Below are 14,992 nucleotides of genomic sequence, written 5' to 3' on the forward strand. Positions count from 1 at the left end.
AAAATTGAATGTTCTCTTATTATCAAGAGATTCAAGGATTTATTTCAAATAGCAATTGTAACAACGTTTGAACTTTTTGGATAATAAAATGCACAATCAACAAATGAAATAGCTGGTGATTGCACTTGTTCAACAAAATTATTATCACATGGTACACGTTGGCGTTACAAGCCGAATGATTTTATCTAGAATAATCTAGATTTCACACCGGCAGCGTGGCACCATATCACAATACACAATAAATTAAATATATTGAATCAACTGATTGATTATTGAGCAAGTTGAATAAGTCCAAATCAATAAAGCAAAAAGCTCCATTAATAAGTACAATTTAAAACTTTTATAATATATCAAACATTGTTAAACAATTAATAATATTATATGCATGCATTGATGATGATAAAATGATTTAGTTAAATATTATTCATTAAATAATGAAAATATTATAAAAATATAAATATTTGATGATTAATTATTACCTTTGCTCTCATGTTGCTGGGTTAGGAAGTCTAGACTGGTCTAGATGTTCCTGGTGTCTTCGGATTAGTCCGGAGAACCTTTTGCTTCTGATGCACTATGAGAAAGACAGATTGACTTGTAGAAAATGGGCACCACAATTCTTTAAGGCAATTTTCATGAATCACAATGGGTGTCATTAACAAGTGGTGCCATCTTTTTTTAACGCATGCGTAATGTAATTATTTATCCCGCGCAATTTTAATGTTGTTTCCCGCGGATACATGTAAATTATGTTAATGGATTAAGGAACTTGTTGATGATTTGTTGTCAAATAAGTTAAATGCAATGTGTCTCATTATACTCCAATTATTATAAATTAAAATTGACTGAGTAAATATTTAATAATTTAAAAAAAATTTGACATACAGTGAAATTATATATAAGCTTTTTAATTTTATTTATTGATACTTTATTTTATTTTAACGACGATAGACTGTGACATAAAAAAAAAAAAGTGCCACGACAGAGGGGTTAACAACTGGGTTAACATCAGGTCTTTTTCTTTTTTTTTTTGATATTAATTTTAATTTATAATTTGTGATGAGACAATTCTCAGCTGGTGCTTGATTTAATTATAATTTTTAATAAATAAATAACTTAATTAAAAATGACTAGTAAAGTACAGGCAAAATTAAATTTTCCAATTAAAAAAAATATTGGTTTTTATGGAAAAGTTGAAACAACCCCTAAAAAAGATTATACAAATGCAACATGTAACACACCAAAAATAAAAACATCACCAGTTGTTAAAAAATTAATGATATTAAGTAGTAGTGAATCATCATCAGACTCAGATTCAGATACTGAAAATTATAAAAATGAAAAAACAACAAAAGAAATATTATCAACACCAAGAAGAGTTAGAAAATCATCAGTTTCTGAAGGTAAATAATTTAATTTTTGAATAATAAAAATAAATAATTAATAATAAATTTATTAATTTATAGATAAAGCAGGTTTATCACCACCAAAACAAAAAAAAACATCACCAACAATAACACCATCACCAACACCATCAACAAGAATGAGTAATCTTAAAATTGGATCACCAAGAATTAAAGAAAAATTATCACCAAAAATTTTATTTACTGACAATAATAAAAAATATCAAAATGCCAAACAAGCATTACATAATTCAGCAACAGATAATTTACCTGGACGTGAAAAAGAACTTGCTGAATTAGAATTATTTTTACAAAAAAATCTTGATGATAAAACATCAAGTTCACTTTATATATCTGGTCCACCTGGTACTGGTAAAACAGCATGTTTATCAAAATTAATGGAAATACCAAAATTAAAACAATCATTTAAAAATGTATATATTAATTGTACATCAATAAAATCACCAGGTGCAATATATGGTAAAATATTAAAAGAACTTGGTATTTATGCACCAAAATCAAATGATAAATGTAAAAAAAAAATTGAAGATCATTTAAAAACAAATCATAAAATGATACTACTTGTACTTGATGAAATTGATCAATTATTAAGTAAAGATTTAACAGTATTATATTCAATATTTGAATGGCCATCAATTGAAAAATCAAAAATATTATTAATTGGTATTGCAAATGCATTGGATTTAACAACAAATAAATTATCAAGATTACAAAGTAGTGGTCAATTTAAACCACAACTTGAACCAAAATTAATGCATTTTACATCTTATAATAAACAACAAATTATTGATATTATAACAGCAAGACTTGAAGAAGCTGATGTTGCTGATATATTTACAAATGTTGCAATACAAATGTTGGCTGGTAAAATTGCAGCAATATCTGGTGATGTAAGACGTGCACTTGATATTAGTCGACGTGTCATTGAAATTGCTGAATCACAAAAATTAAATCCAGTACTTAAACCAGCTGTTGATAATGGTAAATTATTATTATTATTATTTCATTTTTTTATATCATTCAATTGATGATGACATTAAAATAATTATAATATAAATACAATATTTTTTTATTTTAGCTAAAAATGGTGGTAGTCCAAAGAAACAACAACCTGATAAACTTATTGATATAAAAGAAGTTGTGGCAATATTAAATAGTGTCTATGGAGGTTTGCAAACTATTGAAAAAGATGAAGACACATTTCCACTTCAACAAAAACTATTGCTTTGTTCACTCATGCTGATTCGTAATAAAGGTCGAAATAAAGATGTTACTGTTGGCAAGGTAAATATTTAATTTAATTTAGCACATACACATTTGATTGAACATGTTTTTTTTCTTTTCATTTAAATTATTACACTTGCTTAAATTACCTTGACCTTATTTCAAAATATAAATTTACTTTTATCGATTAATTATATTTATTTAATTTTAATTCAAGTAATTGATGATAATAATTAAAGTTTGTTTTTTTTTTTTTTTGTTTTGTTTTAGCTACATGAAGTTTACAAAAAAGTTTGCAAAAAACGTAATATTCATAGTCTTGATGAATCAGAATTTGTTGGACTATGTTCTTTGATTGAAACACAAGGTGTTCTACATGTTACTGGTAAAAAAGAACCACGATTATGCAAAGTTAATTTACAATGGGATGAAGATGAATTAAGAACTGCTCTTCAAGATAAAAAAATGATGTCAGATATCATTGATGATGTTTCTTGTCTATGATATTTAACACTTAACTATAGCATCATAATTAAATTAATTACTTTATTTATTTGAATCAGTTATGTTCAATATTTTTCATTTTGCATATTAGATCAAATGATCATTACTAAATTGATGAAGTTATTCGTTTTATCCAGTTGTGCCTTTTACGTTATATTTGCTGGAATGTATATGTACATATAGTTTTTTTTTTCTGACATCACAATCATTTTTAAATGTTGACTAATAATACTATTTTAAATTGAATGTAACTTTTCTTGCTTTTGCAAATTTTTGATGTTAGCTTGTATCAATAAAGTAATTATTAACTATTAAAACTGCAACATAAAAATAAATAACTTAAGAATGTATTGTCAATGTACCAGTTATTGTTGTTATTGTTCAACATTTGGAAATTATTAAAATTGTTTGTGGTAAAGTGCTGGTGATGCTTATAAATAACAACATGTTGGTCTTGAGAGTGAGAGCATCAGAATATACTGCCTCTATCAAAGTGTTTGCCTCTATCCAAGAGCATGTATACATCAAAGAGCTTGCCGCTATAGCAACGACTCGTATATTATCAATCCAGCCGACAACTCGAGACTTTCCGAAGTGAATAAACTACTTTCAAATTGTAATAACAGTATAGACTATATATTTAAAAATATAATATTACAATTTACATATTATAATTTTTAAATAATCAAGTTAAATAGTTGATTATCAAGTGAATAATTATGAGAACAATAGCTTGAAATAATTTATATATTTTTCAATTTTATTCAGTTAATATAAAAACAAAAATTTTATTAAAAGTACTTTGTAAACTATTTAGTGGAAAGTGTTTTTCAAAAAGTTTTGGTGAAAAGTGTTTGAGTGATCAGTGTTTTGTGTAGTGTTTGTAAGTGTGTAATCATTGAACCTGTTGATCAGATTGAATCATCATGAACTACTACATGGATTGCAGTATCCTGAGCAATTTGATGACCAGCGTGGGAAGATGAACATCCCCATACAAGGTAGGATTTTATTTTATTTAATTGATGATTGTATTTTTTAAATCTCCATGATAGTCCCTGATGTATTCTTTAGGTCATCATGCTTTAATAGCTAGCTTTAAATTAAATAAATATCTCTGCTACTGCTTAGATCACACGTATCGTTATCATGTACACATATGATAGTGTATTTATTTAGAAACCCCAAGTTGTTTATTATTAAATCCATCAAAATTTGCTGCTTAAAGCGCAATTTTGTATTTTATTTTTTTCATAACGCTTTATGGTACATAATTTGAAGTTTTAGTGCACCTCAAGCAATAGTGTTTTAATATTTTTTTCAGTAAGTATAAATATTTCTTTTATTACTAATGTTGTTTTTTTTTTTTTTTTACTGTGATTTATGGACCAATTGTCGATTTAATATCTAGATTTATAAAAACAAGTACTTGTACTACTTGGCAAGCCCGTAATTTGTTTTAATAAATTAAAATACAAGAGGCACTTTTTTGTTAATACATCTTCCTCTTCGCTACAGCTTTCCATTATTATTTTAATTTAAAAAAAAAATATTAAATTATTTAAAGCTCGTAATAAGTTTTTAAAATAATAAAGCTTTTTTTTTTTTCAAATTTAAAAAAAAAAAAAAGCTTCGAATACGAGACCGATAATGTAGAAATTAAGCTCGACACAAAATGGCCGCGATTTTTTATTTCCTGTGTTTGTGTTGGTTTGTGTTAATTTTTTTTTCGTGATTTGCTTTATTTTCTGTGACAGTGAGTTGAATTTTTTTAACTGCTAAATAAAATAAATCAACAAATTTACAAAAATGGCAACAGCTTTAGCACCAGAAATTCCAATTCCAGGATTTTCTTTTGATCTTTGCAAAAGGTAAATTTACATTTAATATAATAATTCAATATTTATTAGGTATAATAATTTATAGTATACAAAGTTTATTTAATAATGACACCTAACCTCCAACTTATTAATACTGCTGTGTCATTTTTTATAATATATAAATTTATATATTTTAATGATTATATTACTATTTATTTAAATATAGAAATGAAATGCTTGCAAAGAAAGGTTTTACTGGACCAACACCTCAAAAAACTGGTACAACTATTGTCGGTATTGTCTATAAAGATGGAGTAATTCTTGGTGCTGATACAAGAGCAACTGCTGGTGGTATTGTTGCTGATAAAAATTGCCGAAAAATTCATTATTTATCTGCCAATATGTTGTAAGTACTTGGTCTCTATTATTTATTGTTATTAATTCAATAATATTTAAGTTTCAAGAACGAAAAAAACAAACAAACAAAAGACCTGATCAACACAAACACACATAACTGACAGACTTCATTTGAGACAGTCAAGTTTATACATGTATCCCTTAATTAAATGATTTTATAAATTAAAAATAGCTGCTGTGGTGCTGGTACAGCTGCAGACACTGATAAAGTAACTGGAATGATATCAAGTCAATTAGAACTTCATCGTTTAAATACTGGACGTGTACCACGAGTTGTTACAGCAAACAAATTGTTGAAACAACATTTATTCCGTCATCAAGGACACATTGGTGCTGCATTAGTACTTGGTGGTGTTGATATTGATGGTGCACATCTTTATTCAATTCATCCACATGGTTCAAGTGATTATCATAAATTTACAACAATGGGATCTGGTTCATTAGCTGCAATGGCTGTATTTGAAAGTAGATGGAAGCCAGATATGACTGTAAAATTAATTTTTTATTATTGATAATAATATAAAAGTCCCTAATATATTTTAAATAATCAATTAATGTATGTAATTTTTAGGAAGAGGAAGGAAAACTTTTAGTTGCTGATGCAATATCAGCTGGTGTTTTTAATGATCTTGGATCTGGTAATAATATTGACATGTGTGTTATTCGTAATACTGAAGTTCGTGGTTCAACATTTGATACACGTGCTGCTGATTATATTCGTCCATATAATATTGCTAATGTCAAGGGTACACGTGAAGGAAGTTATCGTTATAAACGTGGTACAACAGCAATATTGGATAAAACTGTACGTCCAATAATCATTGAAACTGAATCAGTAAGAAAAATTCAAACAGAATCAATGGATACATCATCATAAACATTCAAGGGAATATAATATTTAATATCCCATTATTTCTTTTTATATTTAAATAATCATTTAATTAAACAGTGGATTTGGTTTTTTTTTTTTTCTTTTTTTTTTGTTTTTTGGATAAGTAATAAAACATGATACATTTATTCAACAAATAATCAAGTTATTTTATAATAATTAATTTTTTTTTTTCTTATCTTTTAAAAGTATTGATTAATTTAATTTATATATTTTTATTAAAATAAACCAGCTGCTTGTTTTAGTCGTTGACGTCGCCATGCAGGAAGTTTATCAAATTCAGATGGATTCATTTTAAATATTGATATAAAATCATCATAAGTAAGATGCATTTCTTTTTTAAATACATCAATACCAGTTGGTAAATGTTCTGGCTCATTTCTCAATATTCTCAATGGATATTTTACAAATCCATCAAAGTCAGATGATAATTTATCAGTTGTAATATAAGTTGTTACTGGTTCTTTTCCTTGTAGTGACATTTTTGATTGTTCAAAAGGTGTGTAATCACGTAAATGATTGTGATTCCAATTTTCAAATAATCCAATGAATGTTGATGGCTCATAGCCTTGTTTTATTATTGATATTATTGTATTTCTATCACGTCCAGCTGGATGTGTATATAAAAATGTTGCTGCATTTTCAACACAACGTTCAATGCTTTTTGACTGTGAGTAATTACCCAACCACACCCATATAACACTTCCTGTTACTAAAAGCCAAGCTGCTTCTGGTAATAAACTATTTTGTGTAAAACCAAGTACCTCATCACCGATAAATATACCGTCAATTATTTTACACTCATATAAATGTTTATCCATGTCAATTCCAATTTCATTTGTCTCCGAATCATAATGTCCTTTTCCTATAAATTTTAAATTATTTAATTTTTATTTTTTAATTATTTTATAATAAAATGTTTTACCACCAAGTTGATGCCAAAATTCATCATCTTCTTTTCCCTCACAAATAAGTGGTGCTGTTGATGGAGCAAGACGACGAGATGCCTCTCTAGCATCACCAGTACTTCGTTCACCACACCAAACAACTGGTGAATTTGAATAAAGTATAAATACACCACCAGAATCTAAGGAACTTGGACGAAGTGGTCTTTCTACAGCTTTTGATGTGTATGGTGTTGAACCAAATACTCGAACTAAATATTTCTTGGGAGCTGTTAATAATAAGGTAAATTAATTTATTAAACTATAGTTGATTTATTTTAGATATCTCTATCGTTTTTATTTATAAAAATAAATTAAATTATCAAAGCAATAGCTTGAAATAAAATAAATTATAAAAAAATCTACCTGTCTCTTGATGTTGCCCAGCAAGAATACGAAGTTTTCCACCATAAATTTGTAACAAATGTGGAGGTTCAAAGCCTTGTGATACTTTGACTAGTTGTCCATTAGTATCTTCAGCAATTCTGCATGCTGCTTCAAGTGCAGTTTTTCTATCAACACTTGATGAATGAGCTCCCTCCCAACAATAAACCTTTGAATCGTAAAAAAATATATTTATATTTATTTTAAAATTAAATTAGCTACAAATGCATTTACAATTAAACTTACAATTATTTTTTCTCTTCTTCCGGTGCCATAAATATATTTCATAATATAACAACATCCAGCAAAATAAATTCCATTCATATGACTCATTTCATTAACTTCAATGATACCATCTTTTATACTGACTCTCCATAATATTTTTTTTCCACTTCCATCATCAACAAGTTGACATTCAGCAGCCATTTTTGGTCTTTCATTCATGTATTCTGGTTCAAATGATGGTGGAAGTGTTAATGGTCTTATTTTAGCTGGTTCCCATGATTTAATTAATGTTTTTAATTCAATTGGTTCTTCATTTTCAATTGCTCTTGCAACTGGTACACTTGAACTATAATTTTTTTTTTTAACAAAACCTCTTGCATTTCTAACAGCTTCTAATTTTTCACGTGCATCAACTTCACGACCAACCCATGCCCAAACACCAGCTTCACCACGATCAATTAAAAATACAGAATTTGATATTAAATCATTTCTAAATATTGGTCCTGATTTTAATTCAGCAACTTTATATTTTCCTGATTGTTCACTACATTTATAAAGTTTTATTGGTGATGGTTGATATATTTTTCTTGGTGGTTGTGGTAATACAGAACGTTCATTTGGATCTAAAAATTTATCAAATAAATTTTTATCATTTAATGATAGTGTTTGTTCATAGCCATCATCAACAATAACTATTTTAATATTGTCATTGCTGTCTTTTTGTTCTTCTAATATACGTAATGCATGACGTTTATGGAGTGCACTTGATCCAGAACCAATCCATACAAATATAACACCTTGTGATTGTATAATTAAAAGCATAACATCATTTGATGAAAAATTATCCCAACATACTTGTTCTAATTCAGTTAAAATTGGTATTGATAAACCAGTTACACGATGAAGTGTAACTACTGGTTGATCATTATGAATACGTTCAATAATTAATTCTTGACGAAAATATGATAAAAAACGTGATGATTCACGTCCTTCTGATTCACGAAATAATAATGATGCACATACTTGTGAATCAAGTTCAGCAGCACGAAGTGCAGCTGCACCAGATACTGTTGAATCACAACTACTTCCAATCCAAAAATGAATTGCACGAACTGAATTGTTGCCTTTTATATCTTTTGACTAAATATAAAAATAATTAAAATATTATTTATACAATATAATTAATATTTAATTTTTAAACTCACTGGTATTCCTGGATAAGGTAGACATTCTTTTGATGATACAGTATAAATAATATACGCTGATTCAGAATAAAAATAGCCAATTTTATTACGTGGTACTGATATTGCTCGTAATCCCTAAATGAAAAAATCATATATATCTTTATTTATTTATTAAAAAATACAAATAAAAATAGCAATTAATTATTAATTTACCTCAATTTTCCAAGTAAAAAATGCTGTTCTATTTCTTGGCACACATCTAAAGACATCACTTCCTGAATCATCAGAGCAACAGCTACGATCATCCTGTTGATAATAACGTGAGCTTTGATCAATCATTTTTCATACTAAATAACTGTATTTTTTCATTTAAAAAATATCGTTTCTTTGTTTATGAATTAATCAACAATAAATTGTGATTTGTTTTACGTTTTTTTATCAAATTAATCACTGATATCGATTGAAACTACCATTTATACAAGTAGTAAAAAATATCTAGACTGTTTTATGGCATTTTACTATTTTATTTTTCACTTTGTTGGGTGTTTTTTTTTTTTTTTTAAATTTTTAATTCGGCCAATACAAAGGCAACAACAATCGCGTGATGAAATTGGAAACTTGTAAAATAAAATGCATATAAGGACGGATGCAACACTTGGTTACTGATGCAGTAATCATCTATTCGTACTGGATATTTAGACCGCTACGCTTTTACTAATTTAACAAACATTCACCTGGTTATACTGATAAATCATATACTAGGTCAAATCATAAAGCTATTTTTTTTTTTTTAAATATCAAAGAAAGTATAATATTCAATGAATTTATATTGATTTAAAAAATTATTCTCTTTTAATTGAAATATAATTTTGTTTTTTAATATCAAAAGAAGCACTTTCTTGTGTATTTAGAAATTTAATTTTATTACTATATCAACATAATTTTTTATGGCTTTGTTTTATCACTCTACATGTTAATGAAGATTTATTTATTTATTTATTTTTCAATTTATACATTTGACAATTTATTTATATATTAACTTACTCTTTTTGAAAATCCCATTATAAGCTGATAGAAAAAAATTAAATAAAATGATAATCCAATAACATCTGATTGTTTTGATCAAACAAGACACAATGTTGATGATGTTGATGATGAAACAGTTCACATATGACTGACACGTTTATTCCATTATTTTTCAATAATAAAGAGGGAAAGAAATAAAAAAAAAAAAAAAACATATATGCGTATATTTAATAAAAAAGAAACCATAGTACTGCTCCGGAAGCGGGCCCCGGAACTCAATGCGGCCAGCCATGACCAACGGGCATCTCATGAATACACACACAATCAACCATGCGGGACCTAGACTTAATATACATCCATACTCATCATCAACATCAACATCAACATCATCAACAACGACAACAAGTACACAGTCATTATCTAACGCACCTGTTATATACTTATACATACATGAAATTATTTTACATAAACTTGCAATTGCCACATGTTACAATAATAATTTTTTAAAATTATATTGTTATTTTATGGTGAAAATACACAGTATTTTCTCTCTTGACTATATTTAATTTTATTGTTTCAATACACTAATAAACTAACATTGTCATTTTATTTGGAGCATACATTGTTTATTATGTGAATAAGAGAAACATGACTCGTTGACGAGGTGAAAGGGTATCCGCAGTTTTAGGGCATCTGGTGGGATCAAATATCATCTTGACTTTCGCTATTCTTTTTTTTTTTTTTTAGAGATATTTTTATTACTATTCATTTTAAACCTTCATTGTTTATTTTTTTTTTAAATACTTTTGATGATTGATCATTTAATTATTGTTAAAGTTGGCAATTTTTTTTTCGTTGAGTTATTTATGAGTTTTTAAATTTTATATTTTGCTTGTTTATGGAAATTTTGATGGTAATATTTTCAAGGATTTATCATGTTTAAATATGATTCAGTTGGCAATTGGGTTTTTTAATTTTAATTTGTTGTATTTATTTTAAAAACTAGGTCATAACTGTGTATGTATTTTACATAGCTATAAAGAATTTATAGATAGACCACAAAAAAATATGAATATTTCTAAACAAAATTTTTATAAAATTATATTTCTGTTATTTAAAAATTTATTTTTCATCTAAAAAAGTAGAGTATTGCCACTCCTTTCAGCCCCTGTGATAAACAGCATATTGAAATTTTTTTTTTTTTATAAATAAATAAATTATAAAAGATATATAATATCACAATAACAAAGAAATTTTTTAAACAAAAGAAAACTCTGATCTTGACAGATCTGCAGAGGTTTTTTTTTATTTTTTTATTCATTTTTTAGTTTAGTCTAAAAGACAATAGATTTCTGATGGACTTGCGTGACGAACAGATCGACTATTCCAGTGGTACTTTTATTCATTCACCGTTGCAATTATATTGTTTTTTTATTTTAATTTTTTTTTTATTCGTGTTAAAAGCATTAATTTATAATTTATTATTTTTGAGGTTTTTATTGTCTTTTTAGAATAATAATAATTTTTGGGTATTTTAGAAAGGAAATAAAATTTTTTCAATGGCCCCAAGATTATTATCAATCTAATTAGATTATAAATAAAATTTATCTATTATGTTATTTTAATTTTATATAATTTTTTAGTCAATAGCCTTGTTGGAAATGAGAATATTATATTAAAAAAATCCCAAAGTGAAATAAATTTAATTGTGAGAAAAGGTAGTACAATAACACAATTTGATAATGAAACGACAGAAAATATATCATTTACACTTGATAAATTAAAGATTGATAATAAAGAATATAGTTTTAATAAAGATGATATTTTATTATCACAAGAAACACAAGCATGTCAGTGTGAAAAATGTCGTGAAGAATGTAAAAAATTAACAATTCAGAGTCGTGATATTTTAACATCTGAGCTAATTAATCAAGGATTAGAAATACTTGATCATCAAGGTGTTAAACATTTACCAAATGAAGTATCAGCATGTTTTAAAAAGGATTCAAGAATGTGGCTTTGGAAATCCCATGATACAAAAAAATTAAATAAATAATTATCTAATTATTTAAAAATATATTTAAAAATTAAAATTATGAATTAATTAACTTTTTTTAAATCTTTTTTCTTTTTTTTCATTTTAATATTATTTAAAAGAAACATATTTTTGCGTACATTTATTTTCTTTAAATGAAAATATATTTTTCTTGATGATAATTTATTTAACAAGATTTCAATATTTTCATGTTGATTTAAAAAAAAAAAAATATATATCAACCACAAGTTTAGGCTGATATTGTTTGACTGATGTTATCCTCAGTTGATTCCGTTGATTCATTAGATTCTCCCATTTCATAACGAGCAAAATCTAGTATCTCAGCATGAGCACCAAGAAGTACTTGTTGTACACTCAATGATGGATCAAGTAAAAAATCTTGATGAATCATTATTGTTTCTTCGTCAGTATTTGAAATTGGTTTATCACCTTCTGCATTACCAATTTTAGTTGGATTCATACCTTAAATATTAATAACAATTGTTTTAATATCTTGAGGATAATTTTTTATTTTTTAAATGATAAATAATAAAGTTGTCTTACCAATTATATGTTGACAAAGCTGTAATCCCAACTGCTGATTTTCTGATTGGCATTGAAAAGCTAATAATGCACCATATCTACCAAATGATGCTGGTAATGGATTAACTGGAGCTGGATGTGTACAACCAACAAGCTGTATACTTGGATCAACAGTCATACAAAGACCTCGTTTAACTGATATGTTTTCTCCAAGAGTTCCAATTGTTAATGCTGCATGATCAGCAATTGTTTTACCATCAATTGTTGATAAATTTTTTAACAATTCAGCATCTAAAAATGTCTTGTTTATTCTATCAACATTTTTCAAACTACCAGCATATTTTAATGTTGTTGCAACAACAATTTCAGCAAGTCCTTGAAAAGTTTTATTTCTTGCAACAAAGTCTGTTTCACAATTTATTTCAACAAGTGCACCATAATTATTTTCAACCATAACAGCTATTAATCCTTGACTTGTCGAACGACCTTGGAGTTTTTGAGCTTTTGCCCAGCCCATACTTTGTGCTTGTTCTTTTAACCATGCTTCAGCCTGTAATTATTATTTTGTTTTTCTTGTTATTACAATTATTTTTCTTGTATAATTTATGCTTTAATTACCTTGGTGATATCATTTTCATGTAAATCTAATGCTTTTTTACAATTGGCAAATGTATATCCAGTCTTTTTACGCAATTTTCCCAACAATGATTTTGCTGTTGATTGCCAAACGGTGTTACCCGTGTTAAAGTACCGGCAAAATTGTCCAGAAATCATCTATAAATAAATGTAAACAAATATCAAAATTAACAACTAATTTATGATAATATATGATAATTTGAATTTTTTAAAAAATCATTAATAACAGAATAATTTAAATAGTAAAAAAATAATTTTCATAATAATAAAAATTTTTATTATTATGTTATTATGATTTTTTTTTTTAATAAAAAAAATAAACAAAAACAAAGTTTGAGGTTATGTCTAAACTGTCATTGATACAGTTGTCATTAATGTTTATTTAAAAAAATTAAAATATCAATTAAACATTGAATAATATTATTTAATATATTTTAATAGATATTTTAATAATTATTATTAGGAAAATCAATTTGATAAGGTTGCCTAGAAACTGTTTAATATTGCATCACTATTGTATCTCAATTGTCAAACAGCTCTCATTAATTATTATAAAAAATAACATTTTAAAATGATTAACACAATAAAAATTTAGCACACAAATTAAAGTAATTATTTTAAATATTGTCATGTAAATTTTATGATAATTTATGATGGTATTGTTATTTAAAAATTGATAAAAACATTGATAATACTCACCGTTTATCAAGACTGCGGATAGAATTTTCAACAACGGCGTGACAAACAGGCTAGAAATAAAAAAAAATTAATTTCTATAAGTACATCAAGTTGAATTATGATAAAGTAATTAATTAATTAAAAATGAGCTAGTAATTTTTATTTTTATCTTTAATTATGCAAATTAAAAACAACAAAATTAAAAAATTAAATTTTAATAATTTATATTTATTTTTAGGGCTTAACAACATTTAAATAAAAAACCACATGATCACTTTTGATGATTAACTATCATTATATTTTATTAAGTAATTATTGATAAAAAAAAATAATTAAAAATGATGAATGATGACTGGAGAATTGATTCATCAACAAGTCAATTATCAAAAAGTACCAGAAAAAGATGTTCATCATCATCAGGAACATCAAGTATTATTGATACAAAAATTGAGCCTCTATTTGCACTACCAGATAATTTAACATCAATAAAAAAACCTCGAGGACGTGAAGAAGCTATTGTTATTAAAAAAAAACGTATTGAAGAATTTTTAAATAATTCATATTCTGGAAAAAGATTTAAAAAAGAACAATTTCGTAAATTTATTGTTGAATTAATATTAGAATTTTCTGATAATAATTCATCTTATGATTTTCGACAATATTATAATTATATAAAAAATGGTGTTGATACAATTCATGTTCCATCAATTGATGATGATATATTAATGAAAATATATAAATTAATTCCAATAAAATTAGTCGAAAAATTTGATAATTATTTGAATATTTTATTGGATGAAGTGAAGCAAGAATATATTATTGATATCAAAAAATCAATTATTAATTTTGCCATGACTGATCCATTTCAAGAAGATAATATTATTGATGCTTTAAAAATTAAAAATGATAAATACTTGATGCAAGATGAGCTTGATAATCGTCGTTTAAAATTAGAAAAAAAATTTTATTTTAATAATCCTTGTTTGAGATCAACATTAGAACTTTGGATAAATGATTGGATAAATTTTCGACTTGTTAATATTGATGACATCAAGATGA

General features: G+C 26.0%; 5 protein-coding genes across 7 annotated transcripts; 3 read left to right on the top strand and 2 right to left on the bottom strand.

Moving 5' to 3' along the window:
* Nucleotides 1-480: 480 nt before the first annotated feature.
* On the top strand, nt 481-3,464 carry LOC122847467 (cell division control protein 6 homolog). The gene is made up of 4 exons (XM_044145184.1): nt 481-1,403; nt 1,467-2,405; nt 2,503-2,708; nt 2,919-3,464. The coding sequence occupies exons 1-4, from the start codon at nt 1,127-1,129 to the stop codon at nt 3,150-3,152; spliced, it is 1,656 nt and encodes a 551-aa protein (XP_044001119.1). The 5' UTR covers nt 481-1,126; the 3' UTR covers nt 3,153-3,464.
* Nucleotides 3,465-4,861: 1,397 nt separating this feature from the next.
* Nucleotides 4,862-6,279, top strand: LOC122847472 (proteasome subunit beta type-7). The gene is made up of 4 exons (XM_044145190.1): nt 4,862-5,023; nt 5,199-5,378; nt 5,562-5,877; nt 5,961-6,279. Exons 1-4 carry the CDS (start codon nt 4,962-4,964, stop codon nt 6,264-6,266), a joined length of 864 nt encoding a protein of 287 aa, XP_044001125.1. The 5' UTR covers nt 4,862-4,961; the 3' UTR covers nt 6,267-6,279.
* On the bottom strand, nt 6,205-10,249 carry LOC122847470 (villin-like protein quail). Of its 3 annotated transcripts, none has more exons than XM_044145189.1 (7): nt 10,060-10,249; nt 9,229-9,321; nt 9,037-9,150; nt 7,853-8,971; nt 7,589-7,775; nt 7,207-7,452; nt 6,205-7,143 (listed from the first exon to the last, which is right to left on the bottom strand). In XM_044145189.1, the coding sequence occupies exons 1-7, from the start codon at nt 10,075-10,077 to the stop codon at nt 6,497-6,499; spliced, it is 2,424 nt and encodes an 807-aa protein (XP_044001124.1). In that variant the 5' UTR covers nt 10,078-10,249; the 3' UTR covers nt 6,205-6,496. The 3 variants fall into 3 exon arrangements, with proteins under 3 accessions (XP_044001124.1, XP_044001123.1, XP_044001122.1); XM_044145188.1 differs by having other exon boundaries at nt 7,204-7,452; nt 10,060-10,246; XM_044145187.1 differs by lacking the exon at nt 10,060-10,249 and having other exon boundaries at nt 7,204-7,452; nt 9,229-9,530.
* Nucleotides 10,250-11,386: 1,137 nt separating this feature from the next.
* LOC122847474 lies at nt 11,387-12,097 on the top strand. The gene is made up of 2 exons (XM_044145192.1): nt 11,387-11,433; nt 11,685-12,097. Exons 1-2 carry the CDS (start codon nt 11,397-11,399, stop codon nt 12,095-12,097), a joined length of 450 nt encoding a protein of 149 aa, XP_044001127.1. The 5' UTR covers nt 11,387-11,396.
* A 33-nt stretch (nt 12,098-12,130) lies between these two features.
* Nucleotides 12,131-14,058, bottom strand: LOC122847473 (elongation factor Ts, mitochondrial). Its single transcript, XM_044145191.1, has 4 exons — nt 13,955-14,058; nt 13,238-13,393; nt 12,641-13,169; nt 12,131-12,559 (listed from the first exon to the last, which is right to left on the bottom strand). Exons 2-4 carry the CDS (start codon nt 13,391-13,393, stop codon nt 12,327-12,329), a joined length of 918 nt encoding a protein of 305 aa, XP_044001126.1. The 5' UTR covers nt 13,955-14,058; the 3' UTR covers nt 12,131-12,326.
* Nucleotides 14,059-14,992: the final 934 nt, after the last annotated feature.

The sequence above is a fragment of the Aphidius gifuensis genome, linkage group LG1 (genome assembly GCF_014905175.1).
Source record: "Aphidius gifuensis isolate YNYX2018 linkage group LG1, ASM1490517v1, whole genome shotgun sequence".
NCBI lineage: Eukaryota > Metazoa > Arthropoda > Insecta > Hymenoptera > Braconidae > Aphidius > Aphidius gifuensis.

Coding starts and splice junctions, on each gene's coding strand:
- LOC122847470 (XM_044145187.1), bottom strand. CDS start 9,354: ATGATTGATCAAAGCTCACGTTATTATCAACAGGATGATCGTAGCTGT. Junction 8,972..9,036: donor TACCTTATCCAGGAATACCA/GTGAGTTTAAAA, acceptor TTTTATATTTAG/TCAAAAGATATAAAAGGCAA. Junction 7,776..7,852: donor GAAGAAGAGAAAAAATAATT/GTAAGTTTAATT, acceptor TACGATTCAAAG/GTTTATTGTTGGGAGGGAGC.
- LOC122847467 (XM_044145184.1), top strand. CDS start 1,127: ATGACTAGTAAAGTACAGGCAAAATTAAATTTTCCAATTAAAAAAAAT. Junction 1,404..1,466: donor AAAATCATCAGTTTCTGAAG/GTAAATAATTTA, acceptor ATTAATTTATAG/ATAAAGCAGGTTTATCACCA. Junction 2,406..2,502: donor TAAACCAGCTGTTGATAATG/GTAAATTATTAT, acceptor TTTTTATTTTAG/CTAAAAATGGTGGTAGTCCA.
- LOC122847472 (XM_044145190.1), top strand. CDS start 4,962: ATGGCAACAGCTTTAGCACCAGAAATTCCAATTCCAGGATTTTCTTTT. Junction 5,024..5,198: donor TCTTTTGATCTTTGCAAAAG/GTAAATTTACAT, acceptor ATTTAAATATAG/AAATGAAATGCTTGCAAAGA. Junction 5,878..5,960: donor GATGGAAGCCAGATATGACT/GTAAAATTAATT, acceptor TGTAATTTTTAG/GAAGAGGAAGGAAAACTTTT.
- LOC122847473 (XM_044145191.1), bottom strand. CDS start 13,393: ATGATTTCTGGACAATTTTGCCGGTACTTTAACACGGGTAACACCGTT. Junction 13,170..13,237: donor ATGAAAATGATATCACCAAG/GTAATTAAAGCA, acceptor TAATAATTACAG/GCTGAAGCATGGTTAAAAGA. Junction 12,560..12,640: donor GCTTTGTCAACATATAATTG/GTAAGACAACTT, acceptor TTAATATTTAAG/GTATGAATCCAACTAAAATT.
- LOC122847474 (XM_044145192.1), top strand. CDS start 11,397: ATGGACTTGCGTGACGAACAGATCGACTATTCCAGTG. Junction 11,434..11,684: donor ACAGATCGACTATTCCAGTG/GTACTTTTATTC, acceptor ATAATTTTTTAG/TCAATAGCCTTGTTGGAAAT.